Source organism: Mustela lutreola, chromosome 17 (assembly GCF_030435805.1).
Source record: "Mustela lutreola isolate mMusLut2 chromosome 17, mMusLut2.pri, whole genome shotgun sequence".
NCBI lineage: Eukaryota > Metazoa > Chordata > Mammalia > Carnivora > Mustelidae > Mustela > Mustela lutreola.
The window spans coordinates 1,681,294-1,705,199 of record NC_081306.1 but is presented as its reverse complement, the minus strand read 5'-3'; the positions used below and the strand labels follow the sequence as shown (position 1 = coordinate 1,705,199).

At 59.7% G+C, this 23,906-nt stretch overlaps 1 protein-coding gene across 3 annotated transcripts in view; it reads left to right on the top strand.

The window, feature by feature from the left end:
* Window positions 1-23,322, top strand: part of SBK1 (SH3 domain binding kinase 1) — a 47,415-nt gene extending 24,093 nt beyond the window's left edge. For all 3 annotated transcript variants that reach the window (XM_059154725.1, XM_059154723.1, XM_059154724.1), the window contains exons 2-4: window positions 17,163-17,395; window positions 18,693-18,895; window positions 19,530-23,322. In XM_059154725.1, the coding sequence (XP_059010708.1) occupies window positions 17,170-17,395; window positions 18,693-18,895; window positions 19,530-20,351 (1,251 nt within the window). In that variant the 5' untranslated portion in view covers window positions 17,163-17,169 and the 3' untranslated portion in view covers window positions 20,352-23,322. The remainder of the gene's footprint in view (window positions 1-17,162; window positions 17,396-18,692; window positions 18,896-19,529) is intronic.
* The last annotated feature ends 584 nt before the right edge of the window (window positions 23,323-23,906 follow it).

Genomic DNA, 23,906 nt, shown 5'->3' with positions numbered 1-23,906 from the left:
AGCCGAGGCTGAAGGACGTCTCTTTGTGTCTCGCTCGGAGGAGCCGCCCCCTCCTCCTCTCCCTTCCCCCACCTCACACCCTAGCCCTGGGGTTTGGGCGCTGCCCCCGGGCCCCAGGGGGGAGTAGTGGTAGAGCCCCTCGTGCCATGGAGAGGGAGGGAGGGCAGACGGTGGACAGCCTCCCCCCCACCCTTCCGAAAACTGTGAGCCAGGAGCTGTTGGACTCTGGGTCCTTGGAGTATACATCCCCCCCCCCCCCCACCAAGGGCAGGCTGAGTTCCCAAGTGAAGTCCCCCCTGGGAAGGGAAGATTTGGGGATGTCCACGGGTGAGGGGGCCTGTGGCTGTGGCCCTAGGGTGATGGCCGGGTTTTGGGGTGTGTGTCTTTGTCTGTGAGAGCGCAGGGAAGGGGTGTGTTTGAGATAATGGGTGGGAATCCTGTATTTTCTCCGTGATTCCATTGCCCACCCCTGCCCAGGCCACAAGGAGGGGGTCCCCCAAGTCATACTTTGTATGTTTTGCAGGAGGGGGCAAGCTCTTTCCAAAGTGAGGCAGTGGTTTCTGGGGAAGAGAGGTAGTCTGGACGGAGAAGCCATTTCAGGTCAGGGCACCTTTCTGTCCCCATGTGCCCCATGGCTGGCAAGCCCAAGACCTTCCCTTCTCCTGACCTCCGTAATTCCCAGGGCCAAACCTCAGGTTGGATCTGTGTGTCCTGGACAACCAAAGGACCATTCTAGGTCCTTGCTTTAGCTTTCCAGTCTGTACACAGCAGTCACCCAGCCCGGCCCTCAGGGAGGTCCTGCTCCCCAGGCCTCACAGCTCATGTGAAGAGGAGAGGCCCAGGGGATGTCATACCCTGAAATTCTGGATCAGAGGTCCTGAGAAAGGTCTGGACCTTGCTGAGGGAACACTCCGGGCCGCTGGGGTTCCCCCAGTCTCTTCTCTCAGCCCTGCATAGGCAAGCGGTGATGCTGGGGAAGGCAGGGCTTGGGACAGGTAGCCCCACTGGGAGTTTCTTTGTTCATTTATTTACTCAACAAACCTTTAGCTAGTGTCTGTGAGGTGCCAGGCTGTGGACGCAAGGGCTTTTTCCCCCACATCGTCCTGATTCTCTTTCCTGGTCTCTCCAGGTCAGGAGACCCTGGGCTGCTCTCAGGCCACTGGCGGTTGGGCCAGTGGAGGTAGGCCTGGTCCTACTGGTCAGGTCTAGCTGACCAGTCCTGACCCCGCACTTGCAACCCCTGTTCATCCTCCTGCTGCAGCCTTGGGGGCCCTGAGCCTGGGTGCCTGACCCCTCTCCTCCCCCATTCTCAATACCAAGTGCCCCTACCACACCGGCCACTAGCACTGACCCAGGAGAGAGGAGGTGACCAGCAGGAGAAGAGGTTGGGGGTGTTGTGGGCCAGACCTCTGGCAGTCCCTCCTGCAAATTCAAGGACAGTCGAGGCAGGTGCCATCAGCCCAAGCTATAGGGAAGCCAGCTGCTCTGAAGACTGGGTGACCTTGGACAAGCGTGTGGCATCTCCCCGAGATAATGACAGAGAGTAAGCCACTCACTCTGCAGTGTAGAGACAGATCACAGCTGTGCCACGAGGAGCACCCAGGTGTGTCTTCTCCCTCTGTGAAGGAGTTCATTTCCAGCGGAGCCCAGGGTCTGATCATGTGACCCACAGGCAAGGTGTGGAGTGAGAGGCCGAACTGCAGAGATTGGAGTCACTGTGACTAGGGAAAACCATCAGAAGGCCGGAGGGGGACAGAGAGTAGATCGCCCCTCCTCCTTAACCTGCAGTGGCTTCCCCTGAATCTGGAATTGAGCACAAGTCCGAGCCGTTTGTGGCATCAGCTGTCACTTCCCAGTCACCATCTTCTACTTCTGGCTCCTCCCCCTGTGTCCTCTGACTCCCTCCCTCCTCTGGGACTGGTGCCTCCACTTGAGAGGCCCCACCACAGGATGGCTCAGAAGCAGCTTTCTGCCTCGACCTCCCCATTTGACCTGAACTGGCCTGACCCAGAGTGCAGAGCTGAGTTGGACTGGCTGATGGCTGGCAGCTTGGAGACTGTAGGACACGTCCTGGGGTGCTGGGAGACGTCGTCTCCGCATCTAGACCCTGGGCCCCAGGAGATGGAGCCAGGTCTGTCTTGTCTACGCCGCAGCAGCTTTGTCCATACTAGAGACCGGCACTTGGTACGGGACCTGCGGTAAAATACAGCTTCCAGTGTTCTGGTTCTCCAAACAGTGATCCAAACAGTGTTCTTCTCGTGTTTGCATTTGTTGCCAGCGTTGGAAAACAACATACGATTTCATAGACGAGTTCTGATTTTTGGATCCTCTTGAAGAATCAGATGTGGCCTTCCCAGGCCAGAGCCAAAGAATCACCGCCTTCTTTAGGGCACCTGCCCTCCAGCTCACCGGGGGCCTCCCCTGGCCTGCTCACTCCTTTACGGGACCTGCCAGCCCCTCCTGTAGGTATCTGGGCTTTGCAAGCCCAGGGCGGAGACCAGAAAATGTTTGCCCAGAGTGTGACCTCCGTCTGTATGTGTTTTGCACCCGTGGGTGTTCCTTGCCTCCGCCATGGCCAAGTTAGGACAGCACAGAGCAGTGTCCCTCTGGGGCGAAGTGGGAAGGTGAATCCGAATCCTGAAGCCAGAGCATCCCAGCCTGGCCCCGGTTTTACTCTGGGCTCCATCCTGTGACCCCTCATTGTGCTAGAAGGAGGCAACCACCAAAAACTTGTTTTTAATTGTCCCACTTGCTCGGGAGCAAAAGTCCAAGGCCCTAGGCCCAGGCATTGCTGAGGACTCTGGGGGGAGGGCTGCTGCCTGGGCCTCAGTTTACCCATGTGTCCAGAAAGGAATTGGACTTGAGGTTCTCTCACTATAAGCTTCCTCCTTGCTCTAACTTTCTAGGACTGAGTTCAAGCTGCTCTTAAGTTTTGGTCAGGCAGGAGAGACAGGGGCCTGGACACAGAAGTCACTCAAAATTATTGACATTCCCTAAACATTCATGAAACCAACGGGTGTTGCCAAGCGGCTGGGCTGGGGGCCAGGGGCCAGCACTGGGCCCCAGCCACAGGGCATGGCCCTGGAAGGGACTGTGCCATCTTCCTGGATAAAGATCCATAGCAGCCCGAGGTCAAGGGAGATAGCAGAGCACCCTGCTGGGGGTCACAGGCTCTGGACTCCGTGGGTTTCCCACTTGGCTGCTGTGTGACCTTGAGTCTGTTACTTACCCTCCATGTGCTTCAGTTTACTTCTGTGGAAAACAAAGATAATACCTACCTCAAGGTCATCGGGGGGGGAGGGGTGTAAGTGAGCTACAGCATTACGAGGGCTTAGGAAAGGGTCTGGCATGTGAAAAGTGCTCTTTTTACAAGGGAAATTGGCAAGTGGATGACTGTGACTTGGTGGTCACGCCTCTCCGGTTTCCCCATCGCCAGTCCACAGAGCCCACACGGCTTCTGCTGTCCCCAGGAAAGGGGAAGAGAGTGTCTGAGGGCCCGTACTGTGTGGTGCTTAAGAGCATGAAGCGTGACCCCATCGGGGGTGGGGGTGGGTGGGGTGGGGTTCTAGCCCGAGAAGGCCCTTCCAGAACCTTGCACTGTGGCTCTCGGGGTGGGATCTAAGGCAGCTCAGCCATCGCTCTGTAGTCGAGGCCTCCTGCCCACCTCTGCTTTCTAGGTGAGGAACCTGCTCTGTCTGCTGAGCGAGCTCCCAAGGCTTTCTGCACCCAGGCGGTTGGGCATCAGGACAGAGTCAGGACCAGCATCTCCAACAAATCCTGAGTCTTACCCAAACCACCCACTCCCTCCCCTGCTCCCTGGACCCCCTTTCTGGCCGCAGAAAGCCCAGCAGTAGCCCTGAAGGGTCCAGTCAGAGCCCCTCCTCGCTACCTGCCACCGCTGGGCCACAGTCCAGAGAGAGAACAGGTCCGGATTCCCAACTCAGCCCCCCCTTGGGGAACCGGGGAATATCGGGGTTGGGAGGAAGCGGTGGAACGTTTTCCAATGTCAAGTGCTCTGTGCCGGACCCTGGGGCACTACCTTCTCACTTAGTGCTGAGAACAGCCCTACGAGAACCCAGAGGGAGGAGTCTCACTGCCCGCCTCTGGGAGCCACCAAAGTGGAACTGGCCTGGAACTCCCGGGGTTCAAATCCGCCCTGTACCGTTCCCTGGTTATGTGACCTTGGACAAGGCAGCTGTCCTGTGCCTCAGTTTCTCCTGATGTGCTATGGGGGTGATAATAGCTCCTTCATTCTCAAGTTATGGTAAGGACTAAAGGAGCCTGTTACAAGGAAAGCCTGTCAGCTGTGCCGCTACTTCAGTGTCTGCTCTGTCACTTCTGCCACACCCTGCGGGGTATGCAAATGAGCTGGTCCCAGAGGGAGGAAGCCACAGTGATTCCCCCACTGCACCAGCTTTCCTTCCCTGCGACTTTAGCCACAGAATGTTCCAACTGCCTCTGCTTGTTGGGATGGCCCTGAGGGACCTCGGTGGGGGCTGGACAGGACAGAGCCTCCTCATCCTCCTGGTCAGGCCCCAGAGAGGCTCTACAAATCCCCACTCCAGGGTAGGTCCCCCGAGTCTGCCCAACCGCTCCCCTCACCCCCCCCCCCCCACCATCATGGGATGGCTTCCCCTTCCCTAGCTAAGGCCACTGCCCTGCAGGGAGATCTTCCCCTCCTGAGAGCTCAGATATCTGCTGGCCCTGACCACCCCCCCAGCTGTCTCCAGAAGGGGCAGTGAGGCCCCCAGTTAACATATTTTAGTGGCAAAAAGCATGATCTCTAGACCCTGCTGTGTGACTTTGTGCAAGGTGCTTAACCTCTCTGGGCCACAGATCTCTCATCTACAGAAAGGGATGGTGCTTGTACCCACCTTGGAGGGTCACTGTGAGGACTAAGTGAATGAATATTTGTAAAGGGAATGGCGGTGAGTACCCCACTAAAGGTTTGGTGTTAATGTTGGTCCCCGCAAGTCCTGAGCAGAAAGGGAATGGTAGCCCCACTTTTACAGGTAAAAAAGTGGAGACTCAGAGGGGAAAGTCTTTACTCGAGCTGCCATATCCAGGAGTCAGAGAACATCCTGCCCACTTTTCCACCCTTCACACACAGTTCAAAGGGCAAGGCCAGCCAGAAGTGCCCAACAGGACCTAACCTGGGCTCTGGCTGCAGTTCTGGACATGACCACCCAGCTTTCCTGCTCCCACACCTCTGCTCACATGGGACCGTGACAGGCAAGCACTGCAGCATGGAGGAATCTGCAGTGCAGCCCCCGGAACTTTTGCAGAAGCTTTTAAGTCTTCCCTCTTCCCTTCCTCTTTAGCCACACGCCTGGGGCGGTGGTGGAGTTGCTACAGGGGCTGAACTCCAAGTCTCTTAAGGGTGAGCTAGGTCAGGTTTATGCTGTCTCTTCACTTCCCAGAGCTTGGCACACATGTTGGCTTCAGGAAGGGTTTGCTCAGGCCGGGGTTTTGGAGGGCGTGTCACCAAGAGAAAGCCAGGTTCTTGCCGTGGCCTCCGAGGCCCTGCGCACTGCCACTCCCTCCTCACTTCTCCTCGCACATTCTGCCCCTTGCCCGCAGCCGCTCCTCTGCACCCACGATGGCCCCCTCCGCCACAAAAGCTCCCCCACCACCTTGGGGCCTTTCCTGACCACCACCCGTCCATGGTCTCGCCCCTCACCCCCAACATTTCCTCACCTCTCTCTGCTCTGTCTTCCCCTCTAGGACTCTGTATTTTCTGACCCACATCTCCTCGCTACCTTCATGATTGCCTCCTAACTAGGCAAGAAGCTCCTTGAGGGCAGGTCCGTTGCTTGGTTCATGAATGGATTCCGGATCCGAGAACAGTGCTCAACAAAGATTTACTGAACGTTGTGGGGCCGGACAGATAGCGCTAAGCCGCTTAGTCATGTGACACCAAGCACGTCAGCTAATCTTTCCTTCTCTGTTTCCATTTCCTGAGCTTTAAGGGACATAATAGGAATAATAATAGGTTCTCCAAAGACACTCGTGAGGCTTAAACCAGTCTCTATATATACATAAAGGACTTAGTACTTTACATGGTTCATAAATGTTAACTATTATTAATAACCTTCTAACCTGTACCTTATTATCCCCATTTTACTGATGAGGAATGGAGGCCCAGAGAGAGTAAGTGACTTACGCAGGGCTTCGTGGCCAGAAATTACCCAGGAATGCCTGAATATGGGCTCCAGCCTCCCGAGCTCGGCTCCAGCCTCATTCCCCACTCTAGGGGCTCAGGAAGGGGTGAGGGCTGGAGCCAGGAAGGGCTCATTTCTTCAGGGAGCCTCTGGCTCACCCAGTTGTCTCTCCAATGGTTGCCACCTGTCCACTGGTGGGTCCCCAGCCGCCACCCCTGGGCCGGTCAGCGAGTGCCAGGCCCCCTCTGTGCTCTCGGCCCGCCATTCCTGTTGATCCGCTGGGTGCGGGGCCGCCCACCTCACCCAGGCAGCAAGGCCCCTGCCTCCTCCCACACCCACAGGGGCTGCCACAGGCACTTGGCCCTCAGGCAGGTGGGGAGGGGTGAGGCCCGGGACCGCTCCTTCCCCCACAGGGTCTGGCTGGAAGGGCCAGAAGAGGCAGAGAGCCCGTTCCAGCTCCGGGCACCAGCTGCAGGCGGATAGCATCACAGGCTATTAATAACCACCAAGGATGTGCCCCAGGGAAAGGGCAGACTGCGCCAGCTGGAGGGGAGGCCGAGGCAGAGCCTCGCAGCAAGGGGAACCCCAGGCTGCCCCTAGCGAGGAGGGCAGTGGCAAGGAGGTTGTCGCAGTTTCGGCTGCTCGATCTTGCTCTGTCTTCCCACCTGATGGTCTCCGAAGTCCCTTCTGGAAACGTGGGAGCCGGGTCAGATGGTCTCCGAAGTCCCTTCCAGCTAGCGCAGATTCGGGGGGTGAGATTCAACCGAGCCCAGACAGCCCCCATGTCCAGCGTAGAAAACCAAGCTTCAGGCAGACGGTGCTGAGTCGCAGCAAATCCACGACAGGTCGACCCATAGTCCCAGACCCCTCTGTCCGGCCAGTGCCGGTTTCATGCTCACGGAGGCCCAGTGCCGGTTCATGCTCACGGAGGCCCAGTGCCGGTGTCATGCTCACGGAGGCCGACCCCGTTAGACGGATGTTGTCAGCCCCCATTCACCGACGGGCAACCTGAGGCTCAGACAAGCGGCACAGCCTGTCCAAGGTCACACAGCAAGAGGGGTGGAGCTGGGATTTGTACCAAGACAGGAAGCAAGGAAGTGATGGCAGAATACTCTTCTCCTCCTATTGAACGGGATGCGGAATGTTTGCTGGAGTCTCTATTCATGTTGAAGGACCAAGGGGAGGTAGGGGCCTTACCTGGAGCCGCTTGAGGGCTCCCTGGGGCCCTGCTCCCCGCCCCCCCCCCGCGATGTTGCATGTAAAAGTGTGCATGGGTGACTGGGGACTTTTCACATAGCCTTCTGTGACCCGTGAAGAGTTAAGAACCACTAAATAGTTCATTGGATAGACGGAAACTGAAGAGAAGGGGAGGCAGGGGGCTGCCAGGAGCTCCCTGGGACCAGCAACAGGGGCCAGGGCTCTGCCAAACACCTCACGGCCTTCCTGGGGCCAGAGGGCCAGGCTCTGGGTGCCCCGACTCCCTGGCAGCAGATAGGAGAACCCCCATGTGAACACATTTCTGCACTGGGGTAAACAAATGAGGGTCAGGGACCCCCTCTGGGGAAGACGGCAAGCAGCAGAGAGCCAGACTGGGACCCTCACCTTAGGGACATAAAGAGGGCTCTGCTCAAGGTGGGATGTCACGGAGCTCCCAGGGGCCCCCACCTTCCTGAGCATGGGCTGGCCCACTGTGGGGACCCAGGGCAACCAAGCTGGGCCATTCCTCCTCTGGCCTTTGGAAGGGGATCCCAGCCCTGGGCTGTGGAGCCTGGGTGGATGGGGGTGACTTCCCCTTGGCTTCGTCTGGACCATCAGCCACACCTAACTTTTACTGCCTAGACCTCAAAGGATCTTCCCTAGTGAAAAGTTTCATTCCTGCCCTGCCTTCGTCCACTCAGTCCCACCCCTCTCCCCAGAGACTGGTTCATGCATCCATTCATTCACCAAATAGTGATGAAGTCGCTGTGATGGGCAGGCACTGTCCTAGCTGCTGGGGGATCCGCAGGAAACAAAACCAGCATCCCTGCCCTCCTAGCGCTGAAGTTCTAGTGGCGAAGAGAGAGGGTCACGGTAGATCTCACCAGGCAGTAGATTATATAATACGTTAGAAGGGTACCATTTACTCGGGGACACTAGAGCAGGATAAGGGGAGTGCGGTAGAGGAACCCTAGTTGAGAAGGTGTCGTTTGAGCAGAACTTGGAGGAAAGGAGCCATGTGGCCATCTAAGAGCAGAGAGAACAACCCCCAGGCCAGGAGCTGGCATGTTTGGGGGGACTGCGTGTCTGGAGCAGGGGAGGGAGGGCTGGACAGTTCAGAGGGGTAAACTGAGGGCTCCTGTGAGGACTTTGGAATGAAATGGGAGCTGATGGTGGGTGCTGAGCTGGGGCAGTGTGCCCCGAGTGGGCTGTGGTGGGTGGGGGGTGCTAGGTAGGAAGTTACCACTGTACCCGTGGGACCGGGAGGGCTCAGACCAGCGGGAGTGAGGGCTGAGAAGGTCCAGTACCTTTATTAATGTCTGTTGTGGATTCCGGAGCTCCTTCATGCAAATACTTGCATGGGAGAAACCTATTCTTATTCCCCTGCCCCTCCCTCCCATTTCAAAGTAGGATACTAAAGCAAGTGAGACAGAGGCCCAGAGAGGGCGAGGGAGCTGGGGGCGGCCGGGGGCAGCCGCTGTGCCCCACCGAGAAGCCACTGTCTCCTACAGGGCTGGGGGAGCGCCAGTGGCACGGCCCTCTGGGGGACACTGAACGTTCTATAGAAATTCGGAACTCATTCACTGTTTAAGCTGGCCACCCATTTCCAGAGCTGAGCATAGAGACACATCTGCATGCTACAAAATGACTTAGGTACAAGGCAGCTCTTGTTTAAAGTAGCAAAAAGTTGGACATGACCCAGTAGGGGTTTGGTTAAATAAATGGCAGTGTATGCGGCCCTACCTTTCCAGCGGCCCCAGGGAGGGGGGCCTGGGTTCCAGTTCTGCAGTGGTCCCTCTCGGCCCATGCCTGCCTCCCTCCTCGGGCGTCTCGAGCCTTGCACAGTTGTGCCGGCTGCCTGGGTGCTGTCCTCGCCTGTGGTGCTGAAGATGGTGGGGGCAGAGGCCAAGAGTAGAGAAGACTTGAGGAGGGAAGTTTGGGGTTCAGTCCTTGTCTCTGCCCTTTCCTGGCTGAGTGGCCTGGAGCAGGCTGCTGAACCCCTCTAGGCCTTCTCTGTTACACAGGCGTGCCGTGAAGATGACAGCCCCAATGTGAAGCATTGGCATGTCGAGAAAATGAGTGGTGACTGACACGATACCAATCTAGGAACAATGACACGGAGTGGCCGGGCTTTTGGACACTGGAGTGATCATGCCTGGGTTTGAATCCCAGCTCTGCCATTTATGGGATGATCTTGGTCAAGGGACATGACTGCTCTGGGCCTCCGTTTCCTCATCATCTGTAAGTTGGGGCAAATAACAGGCCCCATGTCACAGGGTGTTGCAAGGCTTAGATAAGTTAATTTCTCCGAGGCCCTTGGCACACCTCGGGGATCCTCAGTGTTAGCAGTTCTGTCACTTTCCTCTCTCACACACCTATGGCCTCTCGGTCCCCACCAGTGGCACTCCCAGCCACGCCCCCCTCTGCTGTGCTGCGGCTGGGCTGTGAGAGGCAGAGCACGCCCCACTGTGCAGAGGCCCTGGCCTGCAGCCCAGCCCAGCCACTGGCTTTCTGAGGGCAAATGGTACCTCACACAAGCCCCTGGGAAATTAACTGTGTGCCTGCAGGGGCCTGTTCCAGAGAACCAAGACAGAAAAAGTTACAACTCACCGAACACGTAAAGAATTATTTACCCAGCGTTTGTCACACCCTGGCTAAGCCCTAGGACTACCAAGGTGATTAAGGCATGAGGGTTGCTTTCGAGGACCTCTTGAGTTTCTTGCTGGATTGTCAATCCCCTTCAAAGCCCGTCTGTATGTCACTTCCTCCAGGAAGCCCAACGATCCCCTCGGTCTTGCCCTCCTTGGAAATGCTGGAGCCCTGACGTGGCATTTCTGGCCTTCTGGTTATCTGAGTCCTCATTTTGTCTGCCTTCCTAGTTCATAGGTTCGTATCTTCTACCTGATGCATTGCTCTAACCCCCTCGCCCCATGCCAGCACCCGGCACAGTGCCCAGGCCTGAACAGACATACTTCTCTGGAATCTTTAGGTTGCAAGTTACATAAACTCAACTTAGAGTGGCTTAAGCCAAAAAGGAAGACATATCGATGCATGAAACAAACGGTCAGGAGTATAATTGCTTTCAGTCCTGCCTGGATCCAGGTGCCCAGAGTTCCCAGAAATCCCTCCACCTTACAACTCTGCTTTTCTCCTCTGAGGTTTCGCTCTCCGCCAGGCTCCCCTTGCACCGTGGCCAAGCCGGCCCCCAGCAGCTCCAGACTCTGCCCTCCAGCATTGCATCCCAGGGACTGGGAGGCATCTCTTTCCCGATGGCTGAAGCCCAAGTCCTAGTTCTAGATCCCAGGGCGTCAGCTTTGGTCACAGGTCTCTGAACCTCCTGGCCAGCCCGGCTGCATCCGGCCTGCCCCGAAGCCTGGGTGGAGACAGTTCTCCTGAGACCTGTGGCCGGAGAGAGGGGCCATTCCCTGAAGAAAGGGAAGTTCATGCTGAGCAGGAAAAAGCACCACAGGCTGAATGCCTGAGCAAGGCAAGGCGTGGGTCAGATGTGGTCTTAAGACATGGATAAGGAGGCCTTAGAGGGAGAAGCTTGGAGGCAGGAAAGGGGGCTGAGGGTATCTGAAGCCGGCTTGGCCGAGTAGGCTGGGAGCATCACGATCCAGCCCCTCACTCTCCACAGAAGCAAAGTGGAGCAGCTCCCCCCGCCCCCGTCCCCACTTAGTACCTGAAACGATGCTTTTGTTTTATGGCTGCTTTGGTGACATGGCGTTTCATAAGATGAACCCAGAGCAGTGACCCAGCAAGCACCATCATCTGTTCGATGCACTCCTTCCAGGCCAGGGCTTGGTTAGAGCTAGTCTTGGGGTTTGCCTGCGCTAAGGGCACAGCACGGGTGCGGTGACCTGAGGAAGGGGACCTGCGCATGGGGACAGAGAATCTTAGACTTCCAGAATGAGAGTAAGAAAGGCCTGGCTGATGTCACTTGGTCCAGCCTCAACCCCCCACTGCTGATTCCCCAACAGAGGGACATCTAGGTCTCTGCTTTTCTACCCCCAGCGACTGAGAACGCATTTCCTCCTTGTCATGATGCGAGAACTGTCTCATTGTGCTGCTCTCTGCTTGGGTTTACCTTTAGGAGCCTCCGAGGACACTGTGCATAAGAGCATGGGACCTGAAGCCTGACAGCCTGAGTTCAGATCCAGCCTGGTTAGCCCATCAGTTCCTCTGTACCCCTTTCTGTAAGATGGGGTCATCAGAGTAGCACCTACCGCCCGGACTTGTGCTTGTTAAATCATTTAATCCATCATGGTTAGCCCAGCACTTGGCATATGGAAACATTCAATAAGTATTTGCCAGTGTTCTTATTCTCCCATGAGACAGGATAAGAGCAGGCTCCCCATCTTTACAGACTGGTCACCCCCTCCAGGCAGTTGGACACACAGAGGTTCAAATCCTAGCTCTTTGGCCTCCTGGCTACATAATCCTTGGATTAGACTAGTGCTAGCTGCTGTAACAAAGAAACCCCTCTACTCAGGAGCCCTAACCCAACGGTCATTTACTTCCATAAGATTTAGATTTCATTTAGTTCCATAAGATGTAGAGTGGGCAACCTTCATCGGCAAGAGACTACCCACAGCCAGGCACCCAGGCTGCTCCTAGCTCCTAGCTCCACTCTCTTTGTTTGTTTGTTTGTTTAAGATTTATTTATTTCTTTGAGAGAGACTAAGCAGGGGGAGTGGCAGAAAGAGGGAGAAGCAGGCTCGCGGCTGAGCAGGGAGCCAGTTTGGGGCTCAGTCCCAGGACTCTGGGATCATGATCTGAGCTGAAGGCCCAGGCTTAACTCACTGAGCCACCCTGGCGCCCCTCCACTGTCTCTTTAGGACCCAGAGGCCTCTGTATCAGGCCCGCTTGTGGGAGGAGAGAAAAGAGAGAAACCCCGCCCACTCTGAAGAGGCCCCGCCCATCAGTGACTGCCGTCATTTCTGCTCCCATACTAGGGGGAAGCTGGTCACTTGGCCACACCTGGCTGCCAGGCGGGCGTGGGGGGTGGGGAATAGACCTCCCTGCTCCTGCAACAGCTCTGCCTTATAAAAGAGGAAACACAAAGTTCTGATGGACAGTTGGCTATCTGTGCCAGAAGCATAGTAAATCGCCAACCTCCTGGGTCTCTGTGCTTCATCTATAAAGTAGAAAGCACCACTTGATCGTGGCAATGGACATTTACTAAAATCCTGGAATTGTGCCTACTATGGGTACATTTCATGGTGTGTACTAGGTTAAGCTGTTTGTTTAAAAAACGGGAGACATCTTGGCCTTCTTGGGATACTTACAAGGACTCAGCGAGTGAAATTTTGCCAGCCTGGCACTGTGTGTGTGTGTGTTATGGAAGGGAGGTACCAATGCATTGGGTGGTTATGCATATAAGAGAGACACCCTGCTCAAGCCACGTGCCAACAGGAAGTGGTAGGTGGTTGGGTCTTGCTTCTTGCTTGGGAAGCCCTCCCAGCATGTGACGGAAGACCCAGCCCACAGGGCCACAGCCACAAGTACTGAGGGGAAGGCCAGGTGACACCCACCCCCTTCAGCAACAGAGGGGAAACCGAGGGCCTTCCTCGGGGCCAGTGAGGACACACACTCGAGGTGCAAGGCATGGGGGGGTCCCCCGGAACAACAAGGTCATCTTGAGTGTGGACCATGGACCATAGTGTCAACCACACAGGATGAGGGGGAGGGAAAGCAGTCAGGGGCCTCCACCAGCTGCTGCTGGAAAGGTCACAGTTACCCAAGTCCACAGCCACTCCTTCAAGGCGGATGAAGGTAAAATGTCTTAGATCAAGTTCCCGCTGGTACGTGCCCTCAAGCACTCGGCAAGCAACAGTGTCTTTCCTCTCTGGCCTCAAGTCCCTGCCTGGAAAGAAGTTGCTCTGTCCTCCCCGGTGTGGGGATTAAGTGAGTTAATACAACACGGGAAGGGCCTGGACAGTGCCCGACACCCAGTCGGCTCTCCGCAGGAGTTCGATGGATGCACAGGCAGCTTCAGCTCAGGCTTTGCTCTCTCCTGAGCCTCAGTTTCCCCACTTGGATACCCAGGGATCCGGATGGGACGTTCCCCCAGCATTCTGGCTTGGGAAAACTGTGGTTAAGAGCGCCAACTTTGGAACCAAAGCCTTCCGACCTTGGGCGGGCTGTATGGGGCGCTCTGCCTCCTTCTCTTTCTCCCAAAATAGGGGTCATGAGAACACCTACCCACTAAATGGTGAACACGAGCCCATCCTCAGAGCAGGGCCCTACTTCAGGGTTAGCTGCTGCTGTTGTCACAGATGGGATTCTCCCTGCCGTAAAGGTGTGGTCCCCGAGGCCCAGACAAGGGACTTGCTCAAGGTCACCACTCAAAATTGGCGCGTAGCAGGATCAAGGGCAAGCCTGCTGAGCCCCGAGGCCTGTGCTGTTTCTGTCACTCCCCACTGTGCCTCTTAAGTCACATGCGTGGTAACTGGGTCAGAGGCAGTGTGTACCTGGGCCGTGACGCAGCGGCAGGGACGGCTGTGTGGATCGGTTCCTTGTCGCCCGCTGACGCCTTGCAGAGAACAGGCCTGAACGGAGAGGATGGTTGTGAAGGAGAGAGGGTCGGTGGTGAAGACCCCCAGTGCCGGGCCCTAGGAACTGAGGGGAGGGATGAGGGCAAGTTGGGTCAGAGGTAGCCCCTTCCCCCGGAGACCTCTTGGCTTGTTGACAGGGACAGACAGGGGACAACGCTGAGATCACCCCAAGACATTTCAGCAGGAACTCTCAGAGAGAGACAGACAGACCTGTGTGAATCCTGGGGCTCAGCAAAGGCAGGAATCAGCACCTGGGGCAGCAGGGAAGGCTTCCTGGAGGAGTGGGGCCTGGGGACCGAGATCCAGAAGATTGCGGGTGGGTCAGCGGGAGGTCAAGGCGGGCAGCAGGACTGGCAGAGGAGAGGAGAGAGCAGCAGCGCAGGGTGGTGGTCAAACCGCGGGCTGGACCTGGATCGCAGGGGGCAAATGTGGGACCCAAACCCACCCCTGACGCAGGCTGGTGCCTACACAGTGCAGCTCTGAGGCCAAAGCAGCAGCAGAGCGAGCCACGCTCTCTTGGGGTGGGGCGAGAGGTAAGAAGAGCTTCTAGCGACTTGCAGCGGCCAGGCAGTCTCCCAGAGGACGCAGAAACGACCCCAAATGACGGACAGGGCCACAGCCCGAGGTGGGAGCATCGCACACGTGTGTGTGCATGTGCGTGCACGCCCGTGGCCAGCCCCGCGCGGCGGCCCTCCGGGAGGCCACACACCACGTCCTGGAGAAGTAGGTCAGCAGAGCAGCCCAGCAGTTTCTCCCCAGTGGGCAGGCAGAAGAGTTCAAGGCCAAGAGGGTGTGGACTCCTCGGAACCCCGGAGGGAGAGGCCTGCACTCTCCCCAGAAAGGGCCATCCCTGTCCCGGTCACATCAAAGCAGATCGTCTGCATTCCCTGGCTCAGAATTCTCCCCACCCGGGGAGCGGGAAGCCTGTGGGCATTCTGCAGAGGTTGGGACGGGTGACCCCTAACAGCACGGAAAGCAGGGAAAGACCATCATGGGCAGAGGCTGCCACTTTCGCCTAGTGGATGGCCGCAGTGAGAGGGACCCAGTACTGTCCGGTTAGAGCGGGGACTGCGCTGAGCCTTGGTGACAGGTGCCGCAGCCCGGTCGGGGGTGGAGGTCAGGGCAGCAGGACCCCGCGTCTGTGGGCCTGGCACCATCCCTCCCTCTGCTGGGGGGGGGGGGGCGGGGGCATCTAGGAAATGAGCCAGTCCAGGCTACAGACGCGCCCCGCTGAGGGCATTCGCGTGGCGTTTCCGACAGACTCGTGGCATATATTCAGACCGAAAGAATTCGGAAAGGCAAGGCAGTGGCTGTGGCGGGGGAAGGTTCTGTAGAACAGGGTTTGCTCTTGAACGGAGGGGAAGGGGGCTGAGTCGGGGGGAGCAGGATCCTGAGGCAGCAGAAGGGGCAGGAGCCAAATCAGAGGCGGGGAGGAGGGCCCTCTGCTACCCCAGCCAGCGGGAGGACGCGCAGATGGAGCTCCGTTTGCGGCTGGGTGGGAGGCCAGGAAGTTCCCTCCTGATGTTCCTCCTCTCCGCGTGAAGTGGGAGGCTGGGTGGTGCCAACAGGGAAGGGGAAGGCAGAGGAGGAGAGCGGAGGGTTTGGGCCTGGAGGGGAGCCGCTGGGTCCGAGTGAGCACGCCCTGCTCACAGCCTCCTCGGGCCAGCCAGAAGGAACACAGATCCCACCACTGAGAGAGCACAGGCGCCTGGCCCTCACCGAGGGCTCACTGGGTACCGGGCACCCAGAGGTCCCCGGCCAAGTCTTTTAATAAGTCACAAGCCCATAGGGAGAAGGCACTCTTCTTTCCTTTTTATCGATGGAAAGCTAAGGCAGGGAAAGATGAAGGTGCTTGCCCAAGGCCATCCAGCCAGCAGGTGACAGAGCCGCATCCAACGCCAGGCCAGCTGGCTCAGAGTCTGCCTGCTCTCCGAGAGCCCGGGGCTGGCTCGCAGGGGTGGGGCCTGGGGGAGTGCTGGCTGAGTCACCTGGGATTGGAGGTAGGAGGGAGGGAGGTGAGGGCAGAGGCTTCTGGAGGATTCCTCACGGGCCTCTCCTGCCGTACACGCACAGACACGAGCGCACCTGCTCTGGAAGCCCGGCTCCCCGGCCCAACCCCCCCACCCCCACCGACAGACAAGAGATGCAGGCCCAGATGGGCACTTGCTGTCATCCCAGCCCTGGACTCTTCCCCCCAGCAGCTCTCTGCCCCCCAACACCATCTGGGGACAAAGTCAGTACCTCTGACGGGTGGATGGGGAGGGCTGGGGCTTGGCGGGACGGGCGCTCTGCCTTGTGTCTGGGACTGGGGTGGGGTGGGACAGGGCGGGGCCCTAGGGTTACGCCTGTAGCTGTGTGGACATGAGCGGGGGCGGGGGGGGGGGTGTTGTCTGTGGCAGGGCAGGGGGGGAAGGCCGCCACGGGTGTAGCCCTATCAACACCGTTCTCCCAGAGTTGTCTGAAGAACTGGATACTGTGAGCCTGCCCTCGGACCTCACCTTCCCCACCCCCTGCCTTCCGTTCTCAAAAGCCTAGATCACCTTTTATAAGCATATATAATTCATGGGGTATTGTCACCCCTCTTGGAACGTAAGTCCCATGAGGGTGGGATTCTCTTTTTATATCTATAAAAGATTTTATTTATTCATTTTTGAGAGAGAGAGAGAGAGAGAGAGAGAGAGAGAGCGCACACACATACAGGGTGGGGAGGGGCAGAGGGAGAAGCAGACTCCCCGCTGAGCAGGGGGCCTGACCGGGGCTGGGGGAGGGCTCCATCCCAGGACCCAGAGATCAACCAGAGCCAAAGGCAGACGCTGAGCCGACTGCGCCACCCGGGCACCCTGAGGGCGGAATCCTTACCTATTTGTGTAGTGTGGTGTCCCCACGGCTCTGAACAGCAAGCCCCTGGGGAACAGCAGGTGCAGATCAAGATCTACGAATAAGAACACCCGTGTGAACTTGGTATATGGAGGGTCTTTGTGTGACATAAACACCTGATGCCATGTCTGAATGACAGCCGGAGATAGGCCAGTGGTACCAAGTGGGGACTGTGGGTGTCTCCCCAAGAGTGCTGGCTCAGGTCTGGCCTGAAGCTTTGGGGAAAAAGGAATGCAGCAGAGGTGCCTGTCGCCCCCTTGTGGTCATTTTGAGCCTGGCAGCCGGGGACCCTAGGTACTGGGGAAGAAGGTGGGTAGACCAGGGGGCCGCGGCTTGACATCACATTTCATGCCACCTCCCCCCGTAACAGGGAGAAGATGAGCGTGGGCTGCCCAGAGCCCGAACCACCCCGCTCCCTGCCCTGCTGTGGGCCAGGGACTGCCCCTGGGCTGGGTGCAGGCGTGCCCCTCCTCACTGAAGACATGCAGGCACTGACCCTCCGCACACTGGCCGCCAGTGATGTGACCAAGCACTACGAACTTGTCCGGGAGCTAGGCAAGGGCACCTACGGGAAGGTCGACCTCGTGGCCTACAAGGGCACAGGTGAGTATCTGCCGGGTGGCCGGCTTTGAAGCCTGGGCTGGGGACTTGTCTGGGGCTCTCGGTGCTCTCTTCAGGAGCCAGGAGGTCAGCAGGGAGACTGGTCCCGGCGGAGAGACGTAGCCTGAGCAGCCCAGAGAGACCTGAGAGGGGGTACAGGGCCCAGGCTGGAGGGTGGGGTGCTTGGGGACAGCTGAGGGGCTGACCTGGGGACATCTGGAGCTCAGGAGAGAAGTCAGGGCTGACCCCAGGGAGGCAGACAGAGCTGAGAGTGGGTCCTTGGAAACAGGGCACCGTACTTAAGGAGGCGTGGGAGATGCCTCTGGGAGGTCATAGGCCATGTCCATTTCTCGGATGAAGACATTGAGACCTGGCGATCCAGTCACTCAGCTGAGGTCATACAGCTAGAGACGCTTTGAGCCAGGACGAGACCCATCTCCAGAAACTTCTCGCTCAGGAGCACGATGCCTTCCCCACACCAGACGCTCACAGCGGCACTCACAACCAGTTCCCACAGCTGCACACACCGGGGGTGGGGGGCTCTGTGCCAGCTGACAGCAGCTGGGGGAACTCTGGACATGGGGTTCCCTGAGCTTTGCCCCTTGCTCTCTGTGTGACCTTGGACAAGTGGCTTAACCTCTCTGTGCCTAGGTTCCTCCTCTGTAAAATAGGGTAGCATTTAGGCTCGCCCACCTCCTAGGGTCATTAGGAGGAGCGGTTTGTGAATGGTGAGTGCAGGGGGAGGGCCTGCGATTCATGTGTGCTCTGTGGACACGTGTGCCACACACAGTTTTGCACCCCCACGGGGTACAGATGGCCGCCCAAGAACAAAGGTGAGGAGGACACAGGCCCAGGCACTCACCTTTCCCTGCCGAATTCCTTTTTATCATCCAGTTAGCAAACATTCATTGAGCAGCTGTGATGCACCACAGGGTCGTAGACACCGGGGAGAGGGCAACGAACAAGACCGAGATTCAGGAGGGCATGTCCGGGGGCGGGGGGCGGGGGGATCCACCAGATGAAAGAAGCGTGTTGAATGTCAGACAGAAAAGGGGAGCGTGGAGGAAGGAGCAGGCGGTCCCCACAGAGCTACGGGCCGGGGCAGGAGACCCAGGCTGACCGCTGAGTCACCGCATGGCCTCCGGCAGGTCCTTTCCCCTCCCGGGGCCTCAGTTTCCTACCAGTAGGATGAGGACAGACCCACACAGCCTCCAGGCGGGGGTAGGGGACACAGGCAGGCCTAGGGGCACTGGGCGCAGGAACTCAGGGACCTTCACTGCTGTGGCTGCCTCCCCGTCAGGCACGAAAATGGCGCTGAAGTTTGTGAACAAGAGCAAGACGAAGCTGAAGAACTTCCTGCGGGAGGTGAGCATCACCAACAGCCTCTCCTCCAGCCCCTTCATCATCAAGGTCTTTGATGTGGTTTTTGAGACAGAGGACTGCTATGTCTTCGCCCAAGAGTACGCGCCCGCGGGGGACCTGTTCGACATCATCCCTCCTCAGGTACTTGGTGTGGTAGCCCAGGGATGGGAGAGGGCCTGCCCGCCCCCGGGGCCTGACGGAGCCAGGCACTCCAGGGCAATGGCAGGGGGACAGGATGAAGTCCAGCACCTATCTGGGGACAGCGGGGACACAAGAGGGGAGCCGAGACAGCGGGGCCACCAGTGGCTTCCCAGAGGAGGCGCCCCGGAGTGGGGGGAGGGTGCCAGGAGGACTGTGCGTTTGGTGGGGGTCGGGGTGAGTCTGTGCCCGAGCCCAGGGGGGCGAGTGGTAAGGCCTGTCAGAGCCTTGACCCCATAAGGGAAGCGGCAAGCGGTGGCGCAGTGGCAGCGGACAGGACTCGGTGACACTGCGGGAGACGACGCTCAGGACCTTCCCCTGGGGGCAGGGACCAGAGAAGAGGGTGCGAGGTGACAAAGAGGGGACCAGGGGGGGAACAGGCGTACGGCCCGCCCCCGGCCCCCGCAGGATGGGCAGTGGCAGCAGCGGGTACTGACCGGCTGGAGGAGACAGCCAGGGACCGGAGGGGGGGTCGGGGGCCGCCGCGGGGTGCAGCTGGGGCAGCCGTCCCCCCCCCCCCCCCGGAGCGCGGCTCCCCGCTCCAACGCAGTCCCCCAACCGCGCTCCGGGCCGGCAGGTGGGGCTCCCCGAGGACACGGTGAAGCGCTGCGTGCAGCAGCTGGGCCTGGCCCTGGACTTCATGCACGGGCGGCAGCTGGTGCACCGCGACATCAAGCCCGAGAACGTGCTGCTGTTCGACCGCGAGTGCCGCCGCGTGAAGCTGGCCGACTTCGGCATGACGCGCCGCGTGGGCTGCCGCGTGAAGCGGGTCAGCGGCACCATCCCCTACACGGCGCCCGAGGTGTGCCAGGCGGGCCGCGCCGACGGCTTCGCGGTGGACACGGGCGTGGACGTGTGGGCCTTCGGCGTGCTCATCTTCTGCGTGCTCACCGGCAACTTCCCGTGGGAGGCGGCGTCGGGCGCGGACGCCTTCTTCGAAGAGTTCGTGCGCTGGCAGCGGGGCCGCCTGCCGGGGCTGCCGTCGCAGTGGCGCCGCTTCACCGAGCCCGCGCTGCGCATGTTCCAGCGCCTGCTGGCCCTGGAGCCCGAGCGCCGCGGCCCGGCCAAGGAGGTCTTCCGCTTCCTCAAGCACGAGCTCACGTCCGAGCTGCGGCGCCGGCCCTCGCACCGCGCGCGCAAGCCCCCCGGGGACCGGCCGCCCGCCGCCGGGCCGCTGCGCCTCGAGGCGCCCGGGCCGCTCAAGCGGACGGTGCTGACCGAGAGCGGCAGCGGCTCCCGGCCCGCGCCCCCCGCCGTCGGGCCCGCGCCCGCGCCCGTGCCGGTGCCCGTGCCCGAGGCCGGCCTGGCGCCCCCGGGGCCCCCCGGCAGGACCGACGGCCGCGCGGACAAGAGCAAGGGGCAGGTGGTGCTGGCCACGGCCATCGAGATCTGCGTCTGAGCCGCCTCCGCCGCCCTCGGGGCCGCGCGCCCTGCTCGCCCTGGGCCGGGCCGCCGGGAGCCGCCCTGGGCCCGCGCCCAGCCGTGGCGGGACGGGGCGGGGGCCGCGGCGAACCCCACCGCCCCCCCCCCTTCCGCGGCGGCGGGACGGAGGAGCGCCAGGCAGGGCGGGGCGGCGGGCCCGGGCGTCCGTGCGGGGCCGGTGCGGACTCAGCCACCGAAAGACCGCTTGCCCCGCCTGTGGGGCGTGGGCTTGGCCCTCGGGAGCCGAGCCCCGCAGACCCGCGGATTCAGAGGACCCCCTCCTCCCCGACACCCGGAGCAAGGGAGCTTGCGGGCAGACTCCCCCCCCCCCCCCCATACACACACACACCTCCCCGAACCCTGGAACCCCGACTAGTTGCTCCTGGCCCTTTGCAACCCCCGGCAGACCGACCCGCAGTCCCACCGCGGGTCCTCCCTCCTGGCCGCCCCCACCCTGCGCCCTCCCCCCAATGCGCGCTCGGGCACAGAAGGGGACGGAAGTGTTGGGGCGGAGAAGGGGCTCCTTAGGGCCCTCGAGCGCTGGCGGGGGGAGGGCGAGGAGCTGAGGGCAGGGGTGGTACCCAGCGGCGCCCGGCGCTTTCCTGGGACGCTGGAGTGGAGAGGCCAAGCCTCCTGCAAAATGTAGCAAATGCCTGGATGTGGCAAAACTGTGTGTGTGTGTGTGTGTGTGTGTGTGTGTGTGTGTGTGTGTCTGTGTGTGTGCGCGCGCGCAGGCATAGACCCCGAAGAATCCAGAGACCCCACAACCCATTCCCCTGAGGTGAGGACACTGAGCCCAGAAGGAGGGCCGCACAGACCCCTGCGAGATGGAACCTGGAAGCCCTGTCCCCTCCACCCAAGGAATTGTCCTCCAGATTCGAGGAGGGGAGGGCTGCCGGGGCGGGGCCGCGACCGCCCTGCGAACCCGGGACTCCGGGAGTGAGTGCAGAGCCCAGGGTCCGGCCCAGCTTCCCCTGCTGGCCGCACCTTCACCAGGCCGGGGAACCTCAGACCCCCTCGACCCTCGCTCCCTGAGCCCAGACACAGTGACCTGGGCCAGGAGTGTCCCTGGGTTTCTGCTGGGGACCAACATGTCAACCCGGGGCTGCCCCCGTCCCCACATCTCCCAGGTTCCTGGTACTGGAGTGGGCCGCCGTGGGTGTGAGGGTGGAGGTCCATGGAAACCTGAGGGGTGAGTGTGTGAACAGGTGTGTGCATGGCGTGAGTGTGAGTCGATGCCCATGTTTGCGTGTAGTCTCGTGTGTTCAGCGACGGCATCCAGACGCCTCCAAAACTCCGCCTGGCCCCAGGATCCTCCCCAGGCAGCTGCCCGTGGGTGTCCACACCTGTGCGTCACCACGCGCCCCTCAGGGAATCTGGCCGGGAGGCACCCAACGGTGGGTTCAAGCCCCGAGGCAGCAAAACAGGAACCCAACCTCACCCAATGTTCCCTCGAGACCCCTGACCTCGCTGTGGAGGCCCGGGACCCCGCAATAACCTCGACATGGGTGAGGCCGCTCCTTCCACCTGGCAGGGGCCCAGCCGCCATCCCGGGCACACCTGCCAAGGTCCTACCGGGGTTCTAGGCCATTGGAGGCGGCTCTCGGAGGAGCCTGGCTGACCAGAGAGGGCCCAACCTCCCTCTGGCCTGGAACCCGCCTCTCCACCCATCCCTCATTCCCACTGCGCATAAAGGGCTATGGGTCCCCCTGCCCTGCCTGGGTCCAGTTTACAAACAGTGTGCGGTGGCCCCAGGGCCTGGCCCCGCTCCCCTCCGTGTGCCCAGCCCTCTGGAGGCCCCCCCCCTCTGCCGTGGGCCCTGGGGCCCTCCAGGTGCCAGGTAAGTAGCAATCCCTCTTCCCACAAGGGCCGAGTTTCAGAGAAGGGCCCCCCCGCCACTGCCCCTGGCCCCCCTGGAGCCCATCTGGGCCACCTCTCTCTCCCAGCCGTGACTTCTCCTTCTTTGCCTTAGGCCTCTCGACATCCTGTCTCTCCTGCAATAACTCGGACGCAAGATTCCAAGTAGATGTCCCTCACCGTGCGCCCTCTCTCTCTTTCTCTGTTAAGATCCTCTCTGGGAGTTTCTCCCTCATCGTAGTATCTAGAATGTTAGAGTTGGAAAGGGGACTGTAGTTAGTTAGCCCAGCCCCTACGTTCAGAGGCACAGGAGGGGCAGCAATGGCCCGACGCCGGGAGCCACCCCGAGCCAGGCCCGCTCCCTCGACGTCGGGCCGCCCGCCCCCCGCCGCTGCTGGTGCCCCCCTCTGCTAGTTGGGTTGGGACCCTTTGCCCCTTAGGAGAGGTGTTGGTCACAGACGTTTACCTCAGTTTATGTCACTGTCGAAGAAACAAATAGCAAAAAATTAATAACACCGTAGACACAAAGACTTAGAAGACAACACACAAAAAAATCTTCCTCTTTTCGATTCTTCTGTGAAGGTGTGTGTGTGTGTGTGTGTGTGTGTGTGTGTGTGTGTCTCTCTCTCTCTCTCTCTCTCTCTGTCCCACCCGGGGCAGGCCGGGTCATCCCTGATCTCTGTCCCAGCCCCTGGGCCCCCACACTGCCCCTGCCCTTTGGTGCTTCCCAGAGGCCCCTCTGAGCTGGCCTGTGGGGTGTGGGGAGCCCCCTGGGCGGGAGGCAGGGCCACAGGTTAGCTAGAGGGCCTGCCATCAGGCCCACGGAGAGATCCCCAAGGCTGCCAATATTCCTTGAGCCCACGCTGTGGCCGGTGGGACCGTCTCGGTGGTTAGCATCAGCATCCCAGCCTGGCTCAGGGCCTGGGCAGAGCCCCAGTTCCCGAGCCCTAGCCCCTCATGTCCTGCCACCGCTACCCCATATGTTTGTAAATACTCTGGCATCCTTTGGCCCTGAGAAGGTTTTTAAATGTGTTATTTACTTCTCTAATGATGACAATTGCTATAAAATAAACAAAAGTCTAGAAAAATGACCGCGGGGTGGCTGTCTTATCTCAGATATATATGGGGGCACACAATGACTCTTGAGCTGAAAGCTTAACAGATTTTCTAAAGTGAGGTCTCCAGAGTCTGAGAGCAAGTTCCTCACGCCTCCTGGGGCCTGGAGGAGTCTGGAAGGCAACAGAAAGGAGGACCAGGGTCTGGGAGGGAAGGGGCCACGGCTCGTCCCTGGCCCGGTGTCCAGCTTCAGACTGGGAAGACAGAAGCCAAAGCCCAGAGGAACGTAGTAAATCAGTAGCTGCTTTACCCGGTCACCGCCCAGCAAATATTTACTGAGCACCTTCTGCGTCCCTCCCGAGATACGGCGGTGAGCAGGCCTGATGGCATCGCTGTCCTCGGGCAGCCAGCCACGGAAGGGTGGAGACATTACTCATGTTCAAGGCTGGGTGCTGGGGAAGTGCAGGACTGGGAAGCTCATCAAGTTTGGGGGTGTCGGGAGCTCACCGAAAACAGAAAACCGGAGGATTCCGAGTTCTCAGTGCCACGGGGCATGGCCGGGTGAGAGGAAGCTGAACGGGCAGAGTTGAAGGCAAAGTGTAGTGGTGGTTAAGAAGTT